Source organism: Alnus glutinosa, chromosome 9 (genome assembly GCF_958979055.1).
Source record: "Alnus glutinosa chromosome 9, dhAlnGlut1.1, whole genome shotgun sequence".
Classification (NCBI taxonomy): Eukaryota; Viridiplantae; Streptophyta; class Magnoliopsida; order Fagales; family Betulaceae; genus Alnus; species Alnus glutinosa.
Window position 1 is genome coordinate 15,890,469 of NC_084894.1, and position 26,325 is coordinate 15,916,793.

At 40.6% G+C, this 26,325-nt stretch overlaps 1 protein-coding gene across 1 annotated transcript in view; it reads left to right on the top strand.

Moving 5' to 3' along the window:
* Window positions 1–11,962: 11,962 nt before the first annotated feature.
* Window positions 11,963–26,325, top strand: part of LOC133877754 (helicase protein MOM1) — an 84,177-nt gene continuing 69,814 nt past the window's right edge. The window contains exons 1-3 of the mRNA XM_062316151.1: window positions 11,963–12,188; window positions 13,899–14,447; window positions 14,830–15,472. Of these exons, the coding sequence (XP_062172135.1) occupies window positions 13,907–14,447; window positions 14,830–15,472 (1,184 nt within the window). The 5' untranslated portion in view covers window positions 11,963–12,188; window positions 13,899–13,906. The remainder of the gene's footprint in view (window positions 12,189–13,898; window positions 14,448–14,829; window positions 15,473–26,325) is intronic.

Here is a 26,325-nt window from a genome sequence, read left to right on the forward strand (position 1 = left end):
TATGAGGGAGTTATTAGTGCAGGAATCACATGGTGGGGGATTAATGGGACATTTTGGAGTTGCAAAGACTTTAGCTATTTTCCAAGAACACTTCTATTGGCCTCACATGAAATGAGATGTTGAACGAATTTGTGGTAGATGTGTCACATGTAGGCAAGCTAAATCTAAAGTGCAGCCCAACGGTTTGTATACTCCTTTACAAATTCCTAGTGAGCCTTGGATTGATATTTCAATGGATTTTGTGTTAGGATTGCCTAGGACTAAACGTGGAAGAGATTCAATTTTTGTGGTAGTGGATAGATTTTCTAAAATGGCACATTTTATTCCATGTCACAAAACGGATGATGCTTCGTATGTTGCTGATTTGGTCTTTAGAGAGATTGTGAGATTACATGGCATGCCTAGGACAATTGTTTCGGATATAGATGCTAAGTTCTTCAGCTATTTTTGGAAGACTTTGTGGTGTAAGCTAGGTACTAAGCTATTGTTTTCCACTACTTATTATCCACAAACTGATGGTCAAACTGAAGTAGTAAATAGGACTTTGTACCACATGTTGAGTTTGCATATAATAGAGCTGTTCATTCTGCTACCAAATTTTCGCCATTTGAAATTGTGTATGGGTTTAATCCTTTAACTCCATTGGATTTATCTTCTTTACCTTTGACAGAGCACGTTAATTTAGATGGCAAAGAGAAAGCTGACTTTGTGAAGCAGATTCATGAGAAAGCAAGACTCAACATTGAGCGAAGAACGGAACAATATGCCACACAAGCCAACAAGGGACGTCGCAACCTGGTTTTTTGGGTTTGGCTGCATATGAGAAGAAAGATTCCCGGCGAAAAGACGTTCCAAATTGCTCCCAAGAAGAGATGGTCATTTCCAAGTCCTCGAGCGTATCAATGACAACGCTTACAAGCTAGATTTACCTGGTGAGTATAATGTAAGTGCTACTTTTAATGTTACTGATTTGAGTCCTTTTGATGTAGGTGATGATTTGAGGGCAAATCCTTTTCAAGAGGAGGGGAATGATGGAGATCAAGGCACCGCTTCAAAGGATCTCGTTCAAGTACCAATTGGGCTGGTTACGAGAGCACGAGCAAATAAGTTCAAGGATCTACTCAACGGACTCATCCAAGAGTTATGGGCTCAAGCATGATGGAGATCAAGGCACCGCTTTGAAGGATCTCGTTCAAGTACCAATTGGGCCGGTTACGAGAGCACGAGCAAAGAAGTTCAAGGATGTGCTCAACGGACTCATCCAAGAGTTATGGGCTCAAGCAAATTCGGGGAGGCCCATTGAGCATGATCCACGTGGGCAACAAAGAATTGTCACCTTGATTCAAGTTCTAGAAGGATCCGGTCAAGGCTAAGAACTGCTGAGATTGTTCGTTAATTTAGAAGGATCGGATTGCAAGACTTATTTTCTTTACCTACCTAAGATCTTTATTTATTTTCTTTCCTTGCTAGGAATTGATTTGGACTTTATTTTCTTTCCTTGCTAGGAATTGATTTGTTTACTTATTAGGATTAGAACTACTTTCTCCGCAAGTAATTTTCTTGTATAAATAGGTGTACCTACCATGTAATCGAGGAGACATTGATGATTCATAAAACTTGTGAGGTTTTATTCTCTTTGGTTCTTTGAAGAACTACTCGAACTTATAGGGATTTCCCGTGGCGTTCATCTCGACTTATCAAACGGAATTTCCACCACCGTTTGTGGCGTCTTCCTTATACCGAGGTTCTTGTTTGTCATAAACAACGGGTCGAGGTTTTTCCATTCGAATCTGTCCTTAGAACGGTCTTGGGTTCCCTTTCGTTGTTGGGTCTCGTTATTCTTGACAGGGTTCACATCATTTGGTATCAGAGCTCAGTTTCTAGTTCAGGTTTGCATATCCCTTCACATCACTATTTTGAAATTTTATTTCATTATTCTTAAAAGTCAGTTGCTAATCATCAAAAAAAAAAAAAAAATCGTGTCAAAATTCAGATTTGTGATTTTCGCGAATCTTTGCTTTAATTTTTTAGATTTGAAATTTTCAGATTTGAATTCCATTCTTAATTGATTACGCGAATCTTTGCTTTAATTTTTCAGATTTGAAATTTTTAGATTTGAATTTCATTCTTAATTGATTACGCGAATCTTTGCTTTAATTTTTCAGATTTGAAATTTTCATATTTGAATTCCATTCTTAATTGATTACGCGAATCTTTGCTTTAATTTTCAGATCAATAATTTCAAGATTTGGATTTTCTTTCCATATCTGCAACTTCCATCTTTGAATAACATGTCGTTATCAATTGTCCTTTTGTCTATTTCCATGTCCTTGTTGAAATCTGATCAATAATTTCAAGATTTGGATTTTTCTTTCCATATCTACAATTTCCAAATTTGATTTACACGTCGCTTTCAATTGTCCTTTGTATAGTTTCATGTGCTTGTTGAAATCTGATCAATCGTTTTTGGCAATTACAATTATTATTGCTGCTTGTGACTAGAAAAAAAAAAAAAAAAAATCATTATTCTGTGCTTCCAAAATTCCAAACTGTCATATTCCTTCTATTTCTAATCTGAAAATTTCCATATTCCTTGTGTTCAAATCTGAAATTCCTTGAGTAGTTCTGGGTGAATTGTTGCTGGAAATTTTGAGTTGTTTGTTTAGTTTCAAAAGAACTAAGAGAGAATTATCGAGTGGAAAAAGGCAAGAGTGGTGAGAACATCATAGGGTAAAAGCCATATTATTTTGAGTGAAACACGAGTGGAGAGTGATCCACCTTCTTGAGTGTAAACACGTAAGGGAGTGATTCGTGAGGATCTTTTTTTCTTTCTAACCTTTGTTTTGCAGCAATCATGTCTCACGATAGTGGTAAGAGCATTGTCGAAGGTGATACAAAATTGGCCGATCCGAAAATGTTTATGGAGGCCATGATGAGTGAGATGAGGCGAGTGATGAAGATGGAGATGGAGCAGGTTCACGAACGGATAGATCAGATGGAGAATAGACGTGAGGAGCAACCACAAAACGGTCATAATTTTCGTAGAAGGGAAAGAGTTCCACCGAGGGAGGAGGATGAAGAGCGTTATGGGTCTGGTTTTGATGAAGAAGTAGATCGGGGTTTCATTGTTAACAATTAGAGACCTGGAGGAAGATTTAGAGAAGCTAGGAATCGTGAAGATAACAACTTGGGTGGTATTAAGATGAAGATTCCGTCCTTTCAAGGTAGATCTGATCCTGAGGCATATCTTGAATGGGAGAAGAAGATGGAGTTCGTGTTTGATTGTCACAACTACTCTGAGACAAAGAAGGTAAAATTAGCCGTGATTGAATTTTCTGAATTTGCTATTACTTGGTGGGATCAACTTGTGATAAACAGGAGGCGGAATAGAGAACGCCCAATAGACACATGGGAGGAGATGAAGGTAGTGATGAGAAAACGGTTCGTTCCAAGTTACTACTACCGAGAGTTGTACAAAAGGCTACAAGGTCTTAGACAAGGGAGTCGAAGCGTAGAGGATTACTACAAGGAGATGGAGATTGCTATGATCCGTGCTAATGTAGAGGAGGATCGGGAGGCTACAATGGCTAGATTTTTACTTGGCTTAAACCGAGAGATCCATGATAAGGTAGAGATGCAGCATTATGTGGAATTGGAAGATATGGTGCATATGGCTATCAAAGTGGAACAACAACTCAAGAGAGGGAGTGGGACACATGCAGGCCATAACTCTAGTTTTACCTCTTGGAAATCGAGTCATGCCAAGCCGCTGGACAAGTCACAAACGCCCAAACCCGAGCCCAAGTCCGCGACCACCAGCCATGTTCCTCAAGGTAAAACCGAAGCCTCAACCTCTAGGAATCGTGATATTAAGTGTTTTAGATGTCAAGGCAGGGGCCACATAGCAAGTCAATGTCCAAACAAGCAAGCCATGGTGTTGCAAGCCAATGGAGAAATTGTGACCGATAATGAAGATTCCGACACCGACAACATGCCGCCATTGGAGGATGTTTCCGATGAGGAGTATTTAGCCCCTGACGCATTGACATTGGTGGCGAGAAGAGCATTGAGCTTGCAAGCAAAAGGAGTTGATGAAGTACAGCGGGAGAACATCTTTCACACAAGGTGCTACGTTAAAGACAAGGAGTACGAGGATGTCTTCCCCGAGGAAACACCACATGGGTTACCTCCAATCCGAGGGATTGAACATCAAATTGATTTAGTTCCCGGTGCAACCATCCCAAACCGACCAGCTTATAGGAGCAATCCCGAGGAGACAAAGGAGCTTCAACAGCAGGTAAGTGAATTGTTGGAGAAAGGGCACGTGAGGGAGAGCATGAGCCCATGTGCGGTTCCGGTCTTACTTGTACCTAAGAAGGATGGGACGTGGAGAATGTGCGTTGATTGCCGAGCCATCAACAACATAACGATAAAGTATCGTCATCCTATCCCACGCATAGATGATATGTTAGATGAGCTGCATGGTTCTTGCATATTTTCTAAGATTGATTTAAAAAGTGGTTATCATCAAATTAGGATAAAAGAAGGAGATGAATGGAAAACTGCCTTTAAAACAAAATATGGTTTGTATGAATGGTTAGTTATGCCTTTTGGTTTGACTAATGCTCCGAGCACCTTTATGAGACTTATGAACCATGTTTTGCGTTCATTTATAGGCAGATTTGTTGTTGTCTATTTTGATGATATACTCATTTATAGCAAAAACATAGACGATCATGTAGTACATTTGAAATCCGTTTTAGATGTGCTAAGGAAAGAAAAGTTGTTTGCTAATTTAAAGAAGTGCACTTTTTACACCGATAAGCTTGTATTTTTGGGATTTGTTGTTAGTGCACAAGGTATACAGGTTGATGAAGAGAAGGTACGTGCAATCCAAGATTGGCCGAGCCCCACAAGTGTTGGTAATGTTCGTAGTTTTCATGGACTTGCTAGTTTCTACCGGCGATTCGTGAGAGACTTCAGTAGCTTAGCCGCACCGCTTACCAAAGTGATCAAGAAGAACGTTGGATTTCGGTGGGGAGAAGAACAAAAGAAAGCATTTCAATTAATCAAAGAGAAGCTGACTAACGCACCTTTGTTGTCTTTACCTAACTTTTCGAAAACGTTTGAAATTGAATGTGATGCTTCAGGTATTGGTATAGGTGCCGTTCTTATGCAAGAAGGACGACCAATTGCTTACTTCAGCGAGAAACTCAGCGGGGCAGCCTTAAACTACCGAACTTATGATAAGGAGTTGTATGCATTGGTTCGGGCTTTAGAGACGTGGCAACACTATCTATGGCCTAAGGAGTTCGTGATTCACACCGATCATGAGTCCTTGAAACACTTGAAGGGCCAACACAAGCTAAACAAAAGACATGCGCGATGGGTGGAGTTCATAGAGACGTTTCCATACGTCATTCGGTACAAGCAAGGTAAGGAGAATGTAGTCGCCGATGCACTTTCTCGCAGGTATGCCTTACTCTCCACACTTGATGCAAAATTGCTTGGTTTTGAACACATTAAAGAATTATATGCTGAAGACCACGAATTTTGTGAGGAATATCGAGCTTGTGAGAAAATCGCCTCTTGTAAGTTCTTTAGACTTGATGGATTCCTATTTCGAGAAAATAAGCTATGCATGCCTAATTGTTCTATGAGGGAGTTATTAGTGCAGGAATCACATGGTGGGGGATTAATGGGACATTTTGGAGTTGCAAAGACTTTAGCTATTTTGCAGGAACACTTCTATTGGCCTCACATGAAACGAGATGTCGAACGGATTTGTGGTAGATGTGTCACATGTAAGCAAGCTAAATCCAAAGTGCAGCCCAACGATTCATGAGAAAGCAAGACTCAACATTGAGCAAAGAACGGAACAATATGCCACACAAGCCAACAAGGGACGTCGCAACCTGGTTTTTGAACCCGGAGATTGGGTTTGGCTGCATATGAGAAAAGAAAGATTCCCGGTGAAAAGACGTTCCAAATTGCTCCCAAGAGGAGATGGCCCTTTTCAAGTCCTCTAGCGTATCAATGACAACGCTTACAAGCTAGATTTACCTGGTGAGTATAATGTCAGTACCACTTTTAATGTTACTGATTTGAGTCCTTTTGATGTAGGTGATGATTTGAGGGCAAATCCTTTTCAAGAGGAAGGGAATGATGGAGATCAAGGCACCGCTTTGAAGGATCTCGTTCAAGTACCAATTGGGCCGGTTACGAGAGCACGAGCAAAGAAGTTCAAGGATGTGCTCAACGGACTCATCCAAGAGTTATGGGCTCAAGCAAATTTGGGGAGGCCCATTGAGCATGATCCACGTGGGCAACAAAGAATTGTCACCTTGATTCAAGTTCTAGAAGGATCCGGTCAAGGCTAAGAACTGCTGAGATTGTTCGTTAATTTAGAAGGATCGGATTGCAAGACTTATTTTCTTTACCTACCTAAGATCTTTATTTATTTTCTTTCCTTGCTAGGAATTGATTTGGACTTTATTTTCTTTCCTAGCTAGGAATTGATTTGTTTACTTATTAGGATTAGAACTACTTTCTCCGCAAGTAATTTTCTTGTAAAAATAGGTGTACCTACCATGTAATCGAGGAGACATTGATGATTCATAAAACTTGTGAGGTTTTATTCTCTTTGGTTCTTTGAAGAACTACTCGAACTTATCGGGATTTCCCGTGGCGTTCATCTCGACTTATCAAACGGAATTTCCACCACCGTTTGTGGCGTCTTCCTTATACCGAGGTTCTTGTTTGTCATAAACAACGGGTCGAGGTTTTTCCATTCGAATCTGTCCTTAGAACGGTCTTGGGTTCCCTTTCGTTGTTGAGTCTCGTTATTCTTAACGGGGTTCACATCAAAGCAAATTCGTGGAGGCCCATTGAGCATGATCCACGTGTGCAACAAAGAATCGTCACATTGATTCAAGTTCTAGAAGGATCCGGTCAAGGTTAAGAATTGGCAAGAAATATTTTGGGTCTATTCTAGAAGGATCGGATTGCATGGCCATTCTAGGCGCCACTTTTTTTCCTTTTATGTTGTCTTTTGTTTCCTTCTATATGACTCTAGGCGTCCAGCTCTTCTTTCCTATTCTTGCTCTTTTTTTTTTTTTTTTTGGGCAAGTAGGGATTTATTTTAGCTTTGATTAGGAGGGTGGGCGTCCAGCCTTTATTACGTTATATGTCTTGTGTGTTTTAGGAAGGTAAGGATTTCTTTCCTTACCCATTTTCGGCTTTAATTAGGTTTTCTATGTTAGGGTTTTTTTTTTTTCTCTTGTAATGTTCAGTCCTTTAAAAAGGTGCATAAGCAATGGAAAAGGCAGACATTGATTATTCATAAAACTTGTGAGGCTTATTCTATTTGGTTCTTTGAAGAACTACGCGAACTTATCGGGATTTCCTATGGCGTTCATCTCGACTTATCAAACGGAGTTTCCACCACCGTTTGTGGCGTCTTCCTTATACCGAGGTTCTTGTTTGTCATAAACAACGGGTCGAGGTCTTCCATTCAAATATGTCCATAGAACAATTTTGGGTTTCCTTTCGTTGTTGGGTCTCGTTATTCTTGACGGGGTTCACATCACCAAATTAGTACTCCAGTCAAGTTTTCCATCAAAAAACTAAGGGATAATTACCTTTTTTCCTCATCAACTACTAGCCATTGTCAACATGGCCCCATGAACTGACATTTCGACCAAAAGAGAGCATCCAACTACCAGCTTTACATACTTTGCCCCTTCCGTCAGTTTAATTCGTAAAAAGACTGAAATACCCTAACTCAAATTCAAAAATGACATAAATGCTCTCAACTTTTTTAAACATATTAATTTTAATATTTTTTTTATTAATTACTGTTGGAGGGCATTTTGGTCTTTAAACCAAAATTAACGCCCAAAAATGGAATATTCCGTCCAAATTAACGGGATTCCCTGACGGATGGGGGCAAAGTATGTAAAGTTGATAATTGGATGCTCTTTTTTGGTCGAGGTGTCAGTTCATGGGGGCATGTTGACAATGACTGGTAGTTGATGGGGGGAAAAAGGTAATTACCCCAAAAACTAACGGTCCGCCACGTGTCAACCCTCAGGGGTTGACACATGCCACAATATAACCAATTACAAAAATAAAAAAATCTTTAAAAATTAATTATAAAATTAAAAAAAAACTAAAAAAAATTATTAAAAACTTATAAAAAAAAGAAAAAAGAAAAGAAGAGGGTGGTTGAGCCACCCCCGTGACAGAAAAAAAAAAAATAAAAAAAAATTGAAGTGTTTTGGCCCTTGGGGGTAGCCGAACCACCCCCGTGGCCCATGGGGGTTAGGGGTGTGCACGGGACGGAGCGAATTTCCACCATTTTTGCCCCTGCCCCGCACTCTTGCAGGTTGCGAAAATCACACTCGTGGCTGCAACTGTGTTTACTGAAGCCGTAGGTTTGTGGGGGATGCGGGGCGGTTTCTGTGGGTGCAAGTTTTACGGGTTTTGGAGGGAGATTGATCTTAGTCAAAGAGGCAGAGGAGATCTGAGTCGATTTGAGAGATTATAAGTGGTCAGTGGAGGAGAAGAAGGAAGAGTAGTTTCGATCTCTTTGGGGCGGCGAAAGAAGGACAACAGTAAATGAAGAAGAAGAAGGATATGGGGCAATTTCGTAAATGAAGACAATAAATGAAGAAGAAGAAGAAGAAGGATATGGGGCAGTTTCGTAAATGAAGCCATTAAGCTAATAAATGAAGAAGAAGAAGAAGGCACGTGGACTTCTGGTTCTGGATCGTTCCAACCTTCCTATTTTACTTCACACTTTTCTTCTTTTTCTCCTTACAATTGTTTTTTTTTTTTTTTTTTTTTTTTTTTTTTTTTTTTTTTTAAGAACTTAAGTAAATGAACTGATGCACGTCGCATGGGTATTTGTTAAAAACAATGGTAAGCCACTTTCTACATGTGGGCGCAGGATTCAGAAAGAAATAAATGAAAATGGCTTACAGCTTTGGTTCAAAATGCAAATATCCGTGCGTTTTGATTCTTTTGAAATTGGGGTAATTACCTTTTCCCCCTATGAACTACCAAAAAATGCGCCATGCCCCTATGGACTACCAACTTAAACAAAATAGAACATTCAACTACCATAGACAACCATTTTCCCCCCTTCCGTCAGTTAGAGGGGTTAAAAGAAACAGTCAACGGGTCATATGCCGTTTTACATGGGGGCATGTTGGAAGATGGTGGTAGTTCATGGGGGAAAAAAGGAAGATGGTGGTAGTTCATGGGGGAAAAGAGGAAGAAAATGAGGGTAAACCGGCGTGTGACAGTCACGTGACCTGTTAACCGTTTTTTTTTACCCATTTGACTGACGGAAGGGGAAAAAATGGTTGTCTTTGGTAGTTGAATGCTCTATTTTGGTCGAGTTGGTAGTTCATGGGGGCATCACGCATTTTTTGGTAGTTCATGGGGGGAAAAGGTAATTACCCCTTTGAAATTTGAACCAAGTAACCAACGCATGGCCTCCACTTGTAGGTTATTTTGACCAAAGACTGCCACGTACCCTTCTTTTTAGTTCTAGAGCCTTCTGTGATTCTCTCTGCAAGCCCTTCTCTTTTCATTTCTGGGGGTCGTCTTCTCATTTCTTTGGGTCATCTTCTTCTTCAAAGTCAGATAACGAAGAGAAGATCAGGAAATAGGCTGAACAAACTCAAGGAAGAGTGAAGAGAAGACAAGAATGAAGAAGACTTTAGAGGCTACGGCGCAGAGAATAATGAAGAAGACTGCATTTTTATTTTCATTTTTTCCTTCTTGCTGCGCGATTTGGGGGGGGGGGTGGGTTAGGGTTAGTATAAGATGCGGTGCAGGGCGGGGCGGGGACCCGGGGACTTTTCATCATGTGACCCGAGACCCGCCCCGCCCCACAAGGTTTAAGGAAAACTCAAACCGTGACCATACATAATAATGTGAAAACCGAAAATCACGAGTCGAATCTAGGCGGTTTGCGCAGGTCGGTGCGAATCCACGGGTATTTGCCCACCCCTAATGGGGGTGGCCGAACCACCCCTAATGGGCCAAAACCCTTGAATTTTATTTTATTTTATTTTATTTTTTTTTGCCGTGGGGTGGCCGAACCATCCCCCATGGGGTGGTTTAGCCACCCCAGACCGGTCAAGAGGGTGGCTCCTCTTCTTTTTCTTTTTTTCAATTTTTTTTTAAAGTTTTTAATATATTTTTTTAAATTTTTAATTAATTTTTAAAGATTTTTTTGTTTTTATTTTTTTATACTACAACATGTGTTAATCCTTAGGGGTTGACACGTGACAGACCGTTAGTTTTTGGACGGAAAACTTAATTGAAGTACTAATTTGGTCTTTTCTCAAAATTGAGGTATCATCTGTGATGCAGATTGAAATTTAGGGACTCAAAAATAAAGTTTCCAAAACTCAGGGATCAGAAGTGTATTTAACCCTAATAATAATAATAATCAGTAATAAATTTTTGAAACACGGGTGCCCTTATAATTTAAAACAAATTTACAATTTGATGAGTTGAACCTGTTCATGCCTCGTACAACAGGAAGTAGGGGTGTAGAAGAGATTGTGGTTGTGATTATTCCATCCTAACCACAACCGTAACCACTTTAGGTGGTTATCATTTTTAAATGACCGCAATCGAAACCATTAGGCCGGTTAGCGTTAAACGCAATCGGACACTTATTGAATGCCGGTTATTAACCACAAATCGCTTTTAAAGTAATGGGCCTCTTGAGCTTTCTTTTTCGTGTCTTGGGCATCTTTTTAGGCATATAAGCTCATGGGTTTTTTTTATTTATTTTTTTATTTTTTGTATATAGCTAAGAAATATCAAATTCATATCTAATATCCAAAAATTTCACTAAATTCAACTAATCACTCAAACCTTAAACAAGGAGTTCTGATGCTCACTCAACTTGTTCAATGTCAATAGCGAAACAAAAGAAAAAAAAAACCTAACAGAAATGGAATACTGAAATCTTAATGGTTGGTTTGGATACAGAGAAGAAAACTTATTCTATTCTGAATCCAATTCTACCTTCAATGATGACTGTGCGTGGGTCCCGCATTTACTTAATAAAATAATAATAAATTATTATTTTTTTTTAAAAAAATAATAATTTTTTTTTTAAAATAATAATTTTTTTTTTTTTTTTTTTTTTTTTAAAAAAGCAGGCGGCAGCCACCCCTCAAAGGGGGTGGCGCACTGCCACCATCATAGGTGGCCGGGGGCGCCACCCCCGACACTTGGGGAAGGCCCCGCGGCCTTCCCCGACCACTGGGGGTGGCCGCGCGGCCTCCCCCGACCTCGGGGGTGGCCGCGCAGCCACCTTTAAATCTAGGGGTTGGCCTCGTGCCACCCCCTGAGGTTGCCGGGAATGGCAGCGCGCCACCCCCAACCACTTGGGGAAGGCCGCGCGGCCTCCCCCGACAATTGGGGGTGGCCGCGTGGCCACCCCCAAAGGGGTGGCTGCCGGTTTCTTTTTTTTTTTTTTTTTTAATTTTAATTTTAATTTTGTTTTTTCTTTTAAAAAGAAAAATTATTTATTTTTTAATTAAATAATTATTATTTAAATCATTATTTCACATCACTTTTCACAATACTAATCATTATATACAATTTTTCAAACTTCCAATCATTTCTTACCATTAAAAATAATATTTTTTAATTTAAAAATTCAACACCTAAACACAATTTTTTGCCTCGAAATTTGCAATTAGAATAAGAATTCAATTATAATTCTAAAAATTCAATACCAAAACGAACCAATATTCCATTTCTTTAGTTCTTGAGGAAAAATAATAAAAAGAAAATCAACACAACTTCAGTCTTTTATTTTTGTTTTCCTTCTAATAACTTTAACGGTCATGTAATTGATTTATGCCCATTTCATCATTTTTCATGTTGGAGTTGAAGCCTGAAGGAGCGACAAAGAGAGGGAGTTTGAGAGCCGAGGTTAAAACCGTCACAAACCAAATTATGTCAGAGGACATTTTCGTCTGCCAAAAGAACACGGAACCCAACACCCTTTTTATGCCAATTGCCAACTTTCCCTCGTTTTTCCTCATTTTCTCGGGGAATTTCGCGTGACCCAAACCAAACAGCCTCTAAATCTAAAAAACCCTCTTACCTTTCTTCCTGGGAAGGTGTTCAACACCTAAATTTGCATGCAGGTGAGTGAAATTCTCTCGCCTTTCTTTTATTATCCTCTGTTCTGCGATGGAACTGTATTAGCCGGAAAGTTGTCCTTGCTTTGTTAATTAGGGTTTTGGTTTAAATTCTTTATGATCCGGTAAAGTAAATGTGTGTGTTTCTAATTGACGCTGATTTGGTTTAATGGTGTTGTTTGTGGGGGTAAATTAGGGTTCTGGGTATCAGAGGTGTGACATTATGTGATTGAGATCTAATTTGAGTTTTTGTCTTGGCTGCCAAAGTTGCATGTTTGGTTTTGACGTTTTCTATGAGCCACATGCTCTTCCGGCATTGCTGCTTCGATATATTGAGCCCTTGTTTTGCATGGTCATGTTCATCTCTGTTCACAAATTGCTACTTTGTTGGGTCATCAGTTTAACATGACTATGAGCTGGTCCTTTGAGCATGATGATGGTGCAGTGGCATGATAAGTGTGATGGACACGGTAGATATTTGTTATAATATGTTGGAGGATTGCTTATGCTGGCAGATGACCATGGCAAGTTTTGTTTCTGAAGAAAAAAGAAATGTAGATTTATGTAGAACTGATAGTGTATTTGTAACAGTTAGAGGCAGTAAATTGGTAGCGGTTGGTGTTAGACATGCAAGAATGGCTTCATTTTTCAAAAAATTCTCTTCTGTCATTGTTTCCAAGACAGATAAAGAACCAATTTATTGGGTTCTCAAAATTGATTTTACCCTGTTGCTTCCTAAAATTGTTTTTTTTTTTTTTTTGTTTTCTTTTTTACTTATAAAAAAAAAAAGAAGTAATTGGGAACTCTTCTTTCCATTTCTTAATACCACGCTAGCAGGACTTCTTCTTTTTTTTTTTTTTTTTTTTTTTTTTTTTTTTTTTCTGTTTTGTTTCTGTTTCATGTCATATAGTGCAACTTGCTTCTTTTAATTTGTCATTATTATCATGAGCATGATCCTTATCATCATCCTTATATTGTTATTGTCTCACACTTGAAATTGACTGTGTCCTGTATCATTGTCCAAATATTTGAAAATGCTATCTTGAAAATTTCCTTCATGGAATGAGTAAGTAATGTATTCCTACATGATTGAGGAGGACTACCAAATTGTCTTACCATATATGCCTACAATAAGTATTCCCATGCTTGGCAAAAATCACGTACTTTTTTTTTTTAATCCCTTATAAAAAACTGGATGCGGATTCCTTCCTATGAAACCGTTGAACGAATAGATTTGCATCTGCTTTGATGCATTAGTCAAAATCTGATACGTTCATTTGCTTGCTAAAGTCAATATAAGATTGCAATCTTTGCACTTTGGGTCCGGATGGTGCTGACGTCCAGTGATTATATCCTAAAGCATGCTCGAGTTTCATGGAATAAAAAGATATTTCACCATAAGCATGTATGTTCTCATTCTTTTGTTATTATCCTTATCTGGTTGAATTTCTAAAAATAAATCTTAGATCTTTTGGACTGGGAATTTCTCTGAGCATTAAGTGAATATATCATGAGACAATCATCTGCACTCTTTAGTGTGTAGAAGGGGGTTGATCTTTCTCTCCTTATAAATATGGTTGGATCTGACTATACTCAGTAGTTTACGTGTGGACCTTTGTTTTGGATCTGACTTTACTGAGTGATATGCTAGATATCTTTGGTAGCCATTCATCCTCACCTTTTTCTAATGAATTGCACTTTTTTGGCCTTTTGCAGTTGAAGGGATGGCAAATGATAGTCGATCTAGTCGCAAAATTAAGGATAATGAAAGTAACAATTCAAAAGTGAGGCATAACAGTGGCAAAGAATCAGCTACCTCGGGCTCTGCAACATCAGATACATCTGGTGTAAGAAGGTCTACTAGAGAAGCATCACTGAAGAGAAAGATGATTCCAAGCCCTCCAAGTAGTCGGAAATCTGAGCGTCTTGATAAGCAGAGACCAACTCCCCATACAGTCGATAGGAAATCTGAGAGAATTGAGAAAAAGGGGATGCTGACTCCTCTCAGGAGGTCTGACAGGGGTAAGAAGCTCTCCTGGTCGAGTTCTGGATCAAAGAAATCTGATAAAAGCTCGAGCTCATCAGATGTGAAGCGGATAAAGGAAAAAAAGGAGAAGAGTGTGAAACTGTTGACACTGGAAACTAAAGCAGTAGGAAAAAGTGAAATAGAGGCTGTGGAATCTTCACCGGTGAAAAATAAGCGAATGGATGCTTCGACTTATAGGGCACTGTTTAAAAAACAACCAAAGAAGGTTACTGCAGCAGGTAACTGAGTTTTCATTGCCCCCCCCTTCTTTTTTCTTTTTGAGGACTCATTCTTAAAAGTCATGCTCTTTCTTGGGAGTAAATGCATTGCAAATACAAGAATTTAGTGGAATGAAAGTGACAGTTGAATCTAAAATGTTTTGCAGCTCCCCTTGGGGACAAAACATTACTTATATAAAAAAAAAGTTTTGCAGCAGTGGACTTAAGAATGCTTGGTTCTTTTAATGTGATAGTTGTTAATCTCAGTTCTCTTATGATAGATCAGTTGTTCTATAATAGCAACTTTTGTTTTTGTTTTGGTTGTGTAAAACTATATTGTAAAAGAGAAATGCTCAATAAGTTCTCTTGCTGATTCTTTTTCTCTTTGCTGCTCGAAATATAGTTCATCATGAGGAACAGATTAGGCTGGATAAGTTCTCACGAGGAGATAGCAGCAATTCTGGGGGTGAAGTTGATGGGGCCAATGAGTGCAGTGAAAGGAAGGAGGAGCAAGTGAGAGAAGAATCTGTTGACAGAGCTTGTGATAGAGCTTTGTTGGGATCAAATTCTAGTGTACATAAATTCTCAAAGGAAACGTTACAAGAGAACAGTAGGGTGGAGTTGTCCCACTCAAGCCAGGGGCATATCTCTGCTGATGAAACTTGTGAACCTTTAGATCAAAATGTTGTGGAAGTTTCTAAGAGTGGTGGTTCTCTGTCATCCTGTGATGCTGTGGGAAAAGCTATTGGTGATAATACTGAAAGGGTACAGGAGGAGGATTGTGTTGTAAAGGAAAAATTGCAAACACCGGAGTTGATATCTTCTGCACTGATTGAAAAGACACCTGACAATGACTTGGAAAGGCTGCTGGAAGTCATACCTTTAAAAAGAAAAAGAAAGTCAGTGGGCATGGATTCTGATGCTTCTACAATAATTGCAACTAAAGATATCTGCACGCCAATTACTGATGCCATCTCTTTTTTGCCATCTGGGGATGAAAGATACTATCTTGTTGAGAAATGTGGCACATGTTTTAAAAGGCAAAGGTACTTATTTGCTCAAATTCATCCACCTTTTTTAATGGATGGTAGTTGTGCTAAATTCTTTACAGTTTATGATGTCAGTCATTGTCGGTGCATATGGATATAGGCTTTCCATTACTACATCTAAGAGGTCTGGATTCTGAATTACCTGTCACTATTGTTACAGCATGAGATATTATTTTTGTTAGAACTTTGAAGTTGTGTCGGATGCTTGCTGCCTTCTTATCTTATATAAAAAGGTCTAAAGTTTATTCATAGTTTATAATTGTGATGTAATCATGCTCTTGGCCTTGAGCATATTTCTACATATTTGCTCTGGTTAAGTAGCAAGCATTTGGCTCAGTATTGTCCAGGCTATTTATGCCATTGCTTAAAATAGCTCTCTCTTTCTTTCTTTCTATCTGTCAATCTATCTATCTATCTATCTATCTATCTATCTATGTGTGTGTGTATGTATATTTTAGTTGAAGCCCTCTACCAAGTGAGACACATGGTGGAACCCTTCCGTCATTTTTCTCTCTCTTAAGTCTTTTAGACATGAAATTACTTTTTAGTTTGTAGCACTCCACCATGTGTCCATAAGGTAGGCACTGGGCCCCATCAACTCAAGAGTCGGGCCCACTTGCAATCTGCCATTCTCCATTTTGTGATTGTAATTGCCTGGTCCTCATTACATTAAGCCTGAAATTCATGTTCTTTGATTTTCTATTGAAGTTTTACTAAACAAGATCTTCTTCCTACTTTATTGAAGTTGGAAATGTATCAAAGCACTGCAAATAGAGCAACATGGTTTTCCTTTGCCCCAATTCTAGAGCCTTGCCTTACATTCTTGTTGTCTATTGGTAAATTAATGCAATTGACAATCCATTTAAATTTTTAAAGTCCAACTGGTTACAAAATTGTCTTCAAGTGGGTGAATGTGACTTAGGACACTAGCAGCAGAAACCCAACCATTATCCTTAAATTTAGGGAACAAAATTACTTTTTGCTTTCCTATCTAAAAATACTCCACAATAGCTTTCCTTAATTTTTCCCTAAACCATTAAAATATATATATATATATATATATATATTTTTTTTTTACTTTTTTTTCATTTTATTTCTCTCTCTCTCTCTCTCTCTCTCTCTTCGTCCTTGAAGGCAGACACTGAGTCAGCCACTCCTTCCCTCCAAATCGACCTTGTTTAGCTTATGATGCTATGATTTTTGAACAAGTTATAGCTGAAGTCTTCTAATTTTGGACTTGCCTCAAAATCTTGAACTTGTTGATGATGGGTTTACTGGAAATTTGCTGAAAATCTAAGCAAACTTGTACTTGCGTGGGAAGCGGTGATGATTGCGCCATCGACGCTATCCTTGGGAAGTGAATGAGGCAGCGGATTTCGATCTAGCTCTGGCTAGCTCTAGACCGGGATTGCTTTCCGATTTCCTCAATATCACTCTCTGGACCGGTTGGTCCTCCGATCTCCGTTGATGGGAAATGCTCCACCGCCGTCGACATCTCCTCCCACCTCGCCTCCTCCGGCTTAATCTCTCTCTGTGCAAGAACCAAGGGGGAAGGGGGAATTGCTTGAACAAAAAGAAGAAGAAGAAGAAAGGGATGAAGGGTTGGGGCTGCGTGTAGAAGGAGAAGAAAGGTGAGAGGAGAGAGAATTGAGTTTATGATTTTAATAATTATTGGAAATGCTACAGTGCTTCTCAATGCATCGGGAAGCACTGTAGCATTCCCAATGCTTAGGGAACCTTTAGGGAATTTGATGCAGCTGATTTTTTGTGATTTTTTTTTTGACATTTTTTCTATAGTTAGGGAAGGAAACCACCTATAGGGTATCTGATACTAGTGCTCTTAGAAATTGTATTTGATTTGTTGGTGTGTGAAGTTTACGAGTCTCTGACAGTTGAATTGTAAAGTTCAAGAAGAGAGTAAAGGGAGAGAAAACAAAGAGAATGTAAAAAATGTTTAGGACTTTACGGTGGAAGTTTGTTCACTGTAGCACATATTTATATTAGGGTAAATATAATAGGATTACAAGAATACTAAGCTATAAGAATAAAAAGCTAATATAAAATATAACAACTCTAAGACTCCCCCCCAAGCTGGAGCATACAAATCAAACATGCTTAGCTTGTTGGAGAATTGTTGAAAGGAGGCACGAGGTAATGGTTTGGTGAGAATATCACCCAGCTGATCTTCGGATCGAACATAAGGAGTGGCAAGCTGTTTTTGCATCAAGAAATCTTGAATAAAATGACGGCCAACCTCGATATGCTTAGTACGCTTATGTAAAATAGGATTGTTAGAAATAAAAATAGTGGCCTGATTATCATAGTGCATCTGCATTGGAGTAGGAACTTCAAGACCCAAGTCATGAAAGAGAGAGTGAACCCGTAACATCTTGGAAGGAGTATGAGCCATAGCTCTATATTCAGCTTCACCACTAGAACGGGCAACATCATTCTACTTTTTACTACGCCAAGTAACAAGATTACCACCAACAAAGGTACAGTAGCCAGAAGTGGATCGTCTATCAAATTGACTTCTAGCCCAATTAGCATCACTAAAACCTGTGATGGACAAATTATCAGTTGGCTTGTATAACAATCCTTGACCAGGGGCACACTTTATATAATGCAAGATACGACAAACATCAAAGTGAGGTTGACGAGGAGCATGCATATACTGACTAACCATTTTGACAACATAAGTAATGTCAGGGCGAGTCATAGTAAGATAAATTAACTTCCCAACCAGTCGGCAGTGTCAACCAATATCAGTAAACAAAGCACCTTGCTCACCATTAAGTTTAGGGTAAATGTCTTATAAATCCCTTTGTCGGAGCGCCATTTGAAATTGATCCCTCACTTTTTAAAAATCAACATTCGATGCTTAACTTTTTCGCAAATTTGAAATCAGTCATTCCGTGATTTTTCCGTCCATTTTCGCAACTTCCGTTAGTGTCACGTCAGAATTTTTGTCACATCATCTTAAAATATTATTTTTTTTATTAGATTATAAATTTAAAAACTTAACATTTTATTTTATTTTATTTATTTATTTCTTTAAATGGAAAATAGGGGGGCAGCCACCCCCATTGGGGAGGGGGTGGCGTGCGGCCACACCCAGGGGCCGCGGGAGGCTTTTGAGCCGGCTTTCAGACCACCCTCAGTGGTCGGGGGTGGCTTTCGGGCCATCCCTGTATCCATTTCAGGGTGGCTGCGCGGCCACCCCCAAACCCCCTATTTTTCCCTTTTTTTTTTTTAGAAAAATAAAATAAAATGTTAAGTTTTTAAATTTGTAATATAATAAAAAAAATAATATATTTTTTTTGATAAGTAAAAATTCAATAAAAAGCGCAGAGGGGCATAACCCTAGTACACAAGAAGTATGCAAAAGTGCCCATAGTTGGAGGAAATAAACGAACAAGAAAGTAAAAAATCAGCGAACGACATACTACCCGAGCTATGTGCCGACACCTACAAATATAACATATTAAGCACATTTCTACAAAGAACCCCAATCGGGTACCTCCACATCCTCAAAAAGCCTAGAATTTCTCTCACGCCACAAGTCTCACAAAACACATAAAGGAACCTGCTTTCAAATACAGTTAACAGGACCGCAATCCAGCAAAGTGCCCCAACCACTCAATAAATCCAAAAAATTCTGTAAGTTCCTAAGGTGGTAATGCATGAGCTCAAAAAACAGTAGTTCTGTGTTACGAATGCATTAAAGGTATCCGATTACCGATAATCATTAAGATTGTCTGTGGTTTTTTAATAAAAGGGTCATGGGTTACGTCGGTTACTTTTATGTTGAAGCCAAATCATTCGAGTTTCGTTCGGATGTCTGTGTGGGGGATGGAGTGAGGCTAGCTGAGTGGAATAAGGGCCTCTTCAGGGCAGTGTTCCTGAATACGTTAAGTGTAGGATGGTTTAGGAGAGCGATGGAGGAACTGAAGCAGGTTGGGGAGATTCGGGATTTCTGCAGGACATATCGGGTGGGTTCAACGGTGTTGATCCTGCAGCGGAGGGGGAACGAGCACGGTAGTTTCTTGGAACTGTCAGAGTATGCTTTTGGAGGTAGAAGATCGTCTGTGATGATACCAGAGGGAAGAGTTGGTTGTGGGTGGGCAAATTGTCTAGCGCAACTGAGAAGATTAGAGAAATCCCTTGAGAGAAAAGCCGCTGGGGGGAAAACAGGCGGAAATATACCAAGTGCTGCAAGAAAGGAGTTGAAACCGGCGTTTCGTGATGGCCGATCGTTTGCGGAGGCGTTGATAGGGAGCAGCAGTAAGCTGGAAAATGGAGAATCAAGTAAGGATAATCTGGGTGGTTCAGGAGAGCAATCCTTGTCTTTTCTGGCAAGATCGGAGAAGCAGCCGGCGACGAAGGAGGGAGGAGACTGTACAGCTATTGGTGGAGCGCATTCTGCGCTGAACGACCTGGTTGCTTCTGCGGAAGGGCAAATACAGCTGGCAGATTTCAAAAAATTGCTCGTCTCCATCCGTGATGAAGTTACAAGATGGCTGGATCGGCTGGAGTTGGGCCGGGTCATCGTAAGCCCAAACAAAGGTCAAACAGACATCGAAGTGGTTCAGGTTGCTTTGGGCTCTCCTGCGCAGGACCAACAAGGGAATAAGGAGAAAGGAAAAGAAGCAGCTGCCCAAGAGTTATGTGGAAGCCCACAGCTTACCTACAAGCGTCGGGTTCTACTTAGGCAGAAGATCCAAGCTGGGTCGACAACGGAGTCGGTGGAGGAAAAGGCCGAGCAAAGGCAGATATCACCGATGAGGTCGCTGGAGGTAAGTTCCGAGCTCGCCCATCCCGGTTCTGGGTCTGAAAGGTTGGGGAGTCGGGATGCTGCGCCCCACGTCACAATGAAGAAGAAGGTGATCAACGGATTCCCTATGCTTCTTACACATAACACACCACTCTACCACCACAATACCACGCCTATGTAAATTGTCATGTGTTAAAATCTTTCATAAAGTCGCTGTTCAAACAAAAAACGCCACCCGCTTCGGAGCTTTAACACTCCAAATACCCTTCTAAGGAAAAGAAGCTGCGTCGTGACAAACTAAAGCTTTATAGAAAGTCTTCACTTCAAAATTCCTCCTCTTAGAAAGATTCCACACCACCCTATCAACCTCCCCAAGCCGAATCCGAATAGAGTGTAACTGTTCAAAAAAGGACATCACCATCTCCACCTCCCAATCCTGAGCATAGCATGTAAAGAGAACATTCCAATGAGCCACGCCACCACCCAAGTATTCGAAGAACGAGCAATAGAGTACAAAGTTGGATAGCATAGCTTGAGAGGTCTGTTCCCACACCATAAATCATGCCAAAAGCGAATATGAGACCCCTTACCCACCTCAAAACGCCAGTATTTGGCTACATTATCCTACCCCCTTTGAATAAACTTCCAAACACTCACACCATAAGACCCCGTCATCGGTAATGAACTCCAACCTCCCCTCACACTCTCATACTTTACCTCAATCACTGAACTCCACAAAGCATCGTGTTCCTGAGAAAACCTCCACATCCACTTCCCCAATAAGGCTTGATTAAACTTAATAACATTACGAACTCCCAGTCCACCAGCCTTGATTGGAGAACAAACCCGATGCCAATTGACTAAATGAAATTTAGTCTCATCCCCCATACCACTCCACAGAAACTCCCTTTGAAACCGCTCCAGTTTCTTGGCTACACTCACAAGAATATGGAACAGAGATAAATGATAAGTAGACGGTGTACTATGAATCAACGTCACCCTACCACCCTTGGATAAGTAAAGCTTCTTCCAACTAGCCAACCTTCGCTCCACCTTCTCAATAACCCCATTCCAAATAGAAAGAGATTTAAATGACGCCCCCAACGACATACCCAAATAGGTCATCGGTAGAGACCTAATTCTTTAGCCTAGAATATGTGCCAAAGGCTCCACGTCATCCACCTTGCCAATAGGGACCAATTCGGATTTGCCTAAATTGATCCTCAACCCTGACACCGCTTCAAAAAATTTCGAACATGCTCGGCCTGTGCTCCACAAAAAATTAAGGTATCATTAGCTAACAACAAATGATTCATCACTAAAGCTTCATTATCCCTGATGCCCACCGAGAAACCTGACAACAAGCCTTGGAGCATAGACTCATTCAACATCCTACTAAGTGCTTCCATAACCACCACAAATAGTAAAGGAGAAAGAGGATCACCTTGCCTAATCCCCCGCGAGTTCTAAAAGAAACCTGTTGGCGCGCCATTAACCAAAATGAAAAATTTTACAGTAGAAACGCAAAATTTAATCCATTTCCTCCACCTCTCCCGAACCCACACCTCTCAAGCATGTAGAGTAAGAAATCCCAGTTCACGTGATCTTATGCTTTCTCCAAATCCAGCTTGCATAATAACCCAACCTCCCCCGACCGCATTTAGCTATCCAGGCATTTATTGGCTGTAAGAACTGAATCCAAGATTTGCCGACCACCAATGAAGGCATTTTGAGAGCTCGAAATTATTATCCCCAACACAGGTTTGAGCTTGTTAGCAAGGACCTTAGAAATCATTTTGTAGACCCCTCCTACCAAACTGATAGGCCTAAAGTCCTTAACTTCCACTGCGTCTGCCTTTTTAGGAATTAAGTAAACAAAAGTTGCATTCAAACTGGTAGCTATTATGAAATTCTGAAAAAACCGCCATAATATCTTGTTTGAGAACCTTCCAACATTTCTGAAAGAAAGCTATAGAAAAGCCATCTGGATCCGGAGCCTTATCCCCGTTCATCTCCTGCACCACCTCCCATATCTCCTTCTCCTCAAAGACACGTTCCAACCAGAGACACTCATCCACATCAATGGAAGAGAAAGAAATCCCATCCACCCTAGGCCGCCACGAACTCTACTCAGTATACAAAGTGTCATAGTAATTTATAATGTGATCCTTAATCTCCACCGGATCAGTAGACATAACCCTGTTAATCCTCAGAGCTCCCACATGATTGTACCTCCGATGCGTATTTGCCACCCTATGAAAGAATTTAGTGTTATTATCCCCTTCCTTCAGCCATAGAGCCCGAGATTTTTGCCTCCAATTAACCTCCTCAAACAAGAGTGTTTTTTCCAGCTCCCTGATCATGTTTGACTTCCGTACCCGCTCCTCCTCCACTAGCCATCGAGACTCCTCAAAACACTTCAACTCTTTAATACCTTCCAATAATTCCTTCTTCTTCCCCACATCACCGAAGACCTCCGCATTCCATTTCTTCAAGTCTGCCTTTAAAGCTTTTAATTTATTCGCCAGCACATAACTTGGCAGACCTTGGAAATCATAAGACCCCCACCAATGTTGCACTTGTTCCACAAAACCATCGGATTTGAGCCACATGTTTTCAAATTTAAAATGTCTTTTCCCTTCTCTTTGCATTCCACAATCCAAAAGCAAAGGGAAATGGTCCGATAAAAGTCTAGGCAATCGTCGTTGTGATACATCGGGGTAATGTTCTTCCCACTTCGGAGAAAGCAAAAACCTATTAATTTTAGACCATACCTAGTTATTGGACCAAGTAAACTGCCCTCCATGAAGAGGAATATCTACCAAACTCTGCCCATGTATGAACTCCGAAAAGTCTTCCATAGCCGCAGAAAAACCACCTGCTCCCGATCGCTCACTTGAAAACTGCACCACATTGAAGACTCCCCCAAAGCACCACGGCCTATCCCACCAACTCATCAATTCAGCCATCTCATCCTACAACACCCTCCTCTCCCTCTCCCCATCATCATTGGGCCCATACACACCCCCAAACGCCCACATAAAATTGTCATCAGCGTTACGCAATGAAACAGCTAAATTATACCGTCCCATGCATTCATCCACCTTCTCCACAGCCCTCCTATCCCTCATAATCAGAATTCCACCTGATGCCCCACTATCCCCTATATAACACTAATCCACGTGTTGGCAACCCCACAAACTTCGAACCACTGCTCTAGTAATGACTTCCATTTTTGTCTCCATTAAACACACCAAATCAACATTCCAATCTCTAATGAGCCCTTTAATACGCAATCTTTTATCCAACTCATTTATCCCCCTTACATTCCAAGATAGTATTTTAAGCTTCATTAACACATGTCACACCCCTATCCTTTCCTCTCCTTCTATTAGATTGCTCCCCCTTCTTATCATAGTTAATGCAGCAATCCAGCCGCTTAATCTTCCTTTGTCCTTTCACTCTTGAAACTGTGTTAACCATAGCCAAAGAATCAGCCAAGGATTGGACCCGCCTGGCTTCTATTAGTTCAAACAATGCCAACAATTTATCTTCATATTGGTCACATGACACTCCTACTAGTTTGTAGTAACCTTTCACCCTCTTCGTCACCTATCTAGGAGACACACTCGAACTTGAGTCCTTGTCCATCTCCACTGCCAAAGGCATAACCGAAATCAGGCCAATACCCTCCAATTCATCGCCTTCTCTACCCTCCACAATTTCAGAACTGGATTCAGATCGGACAACGACAGAGGACAGCTCCTTTAAGCCCTTCGGCTCTCTAGGATTGCATGCATAAGAAAATTCCTCCCCCCTATACATCCCACTCCCTTCCTTCCTCCCAACTTGAGTTCAACCCTCTGATTGGGCTCGAGCTGGAACATCGGGTCTGAGATTTTTGGATAAATACCTTCCTTCACCCCCTCGGGTTCTTCGGTAACACCTCCAGTGATCCCCAGCTCTCCTAGAACTTTTTCCACAACCACGCGGCTCAGTTCTTCCCCTGTGCCTAGACTGAGTAGTCCTGACCCACCGTTTTCAACCTCAAGACCAATAGACGGATCCCCCTCATAGCTAGGTTCCTCCACTTCGAGCTCCTCCACCACACAATCTTCCTCTTTCCTCTCCTCGGCCTGCTCAATCCCTGTATCAGTGCATCTTTCCGGCAAAACATGGGAACTCGACCCTGCCAGCGAGCCCTACCTTCCCACTGCCAGGTGAAGGAACATCCTGCTCTGTCAGCACTGCCGTGTTCGGCTGGAGAGTTGGTGCCAGAGGTTGCCGGGTCACGTGCTCTGTTTCAGTGCACATTTCCAACAAACTCGTGGAACACGACCTTGCCAATAACACTCTGCCAGCAAGCCCGACCTTCCCACCTCCAGGTGAAAGAACAGCTTGCTCTGTCAGCACGTGGGCTCACCTTCATGCTTGTCTGTGGTCATAGGGTCCTTAAGTTTTAATCGTTCAACATGGGCCTTCTTCCCCTGCACCCCATCTTCTAGCCCACTTGAATTCGTATATACAGTCACATAGCTCCTTCAAAAGGCCCAACCGCCTTTCAGCTTCTGCCTTGAAATGACGAAGGAAAGACTTCAATTCCTCCATACTTTTTGCCTCGTCAATATTATGCTTCAAACTGTTTCCCATAATAGAAACGGCTGACCGATTTGAAAACGTAACTCCCCTTTCTTCTGCGTGATCGCCAGCCTTAAGTACAACAGGATAGATAGAATGATCAGAACTAGAGTGCTGGAACCCATACCCAAGTACAATGGCATTGAATCTATCAAACCAGGTACGAGGAGACTTCTTAAGACCGTACAAGGCCTTTTGCAATCGACATACAAGGTGTTCACTACCAGCAACAACATATCCAGGGGACAGATCCATGTATATTTCCTCTTGAAGATTTCCATGAAGGAAGATATTCTTTATATTGAGTTGGTATAAATACCAATAACTAATAACAGCAACCTAAAGCAACCATAAGGCGCTCAACAGAACCATCAGGAATATAGTTAACATTGTAAACCCAGCGACAACCAACCGTTTGCTTCCTAGGGGAAAGAGTAGTAAGGTCTCAGGTCTGATTCTTGTGAAGTGCACTCATTTCCTCATCCATAGCATGCTTTCATCCAAATGGAAGGAATAGAGATAGAGGATAGGGCACATGCAAATGAATGCAAGCAAGAGGAAATACAATCATAGGAAACAAAAGGAGCAATAGGGTGTTGAGCATGCTTACCTCGTCGTAAGGCAATAGGTAAATCGCCACCATCAAAAGGAGAGGAGGATGGAGTAGGGACTTTAGACGGAGAAGATGTAGTGTCAGGGCTGTAAGAAGCAACACGCCTATCTCAAGATCGTTGATAAACTTGCGATGGGGGATTATGAAGGGAAGGTAAAGGTAGCGGAAGAGGAGAAGATAATGAAGACTCCCCCTCGCTACTAGAGATGAGGTCAAAAGACAAACTCTAACCAGGTGAGGAGGAGAAGGAGGTGGACTCAAAGAAGGTAACATCAGGACTCACAAAGTATCTACTAGACTCAGGACTGTAACAACAATAGCCTTTGTGAGTATGAGAACCCAAAGAAAACACACTTACGAGCCTGGGAGGATACTTATCTTGGTGAGATTCAAGGACATGAACAAAGGTGACCCATCCAAACACACGAGGAGTAGGAGGAAAAGGTGCATGATCAAGATATAAAAGAGAAAATGGAGACCAATGATTTAGGATACCGGAAGGCATACGGTTAATAAGAAGGCAAGCAGTGAGAATGTCACCCCAAAAATGTTTAAGTACCTTCATATTGAACAACAATGTGCGACCAACATCCAACAAATGACGATGCTTGCACTTAGCAACACCATTTTGTTGAGAAGTGTGAGCACAAATAGTCTGATGAATAATTCCAGGATTAACACAAAAAAATCTCATATCAGACTGATTATATTCTAATGCATTATTAGAGCAAAGAAGATTAATACACTTATTAAATTGAACAAGAATTTCATTATAGAATATATAAAAAATATGGGGTAACTCAGATCTCTCTTTCATTAAAAACA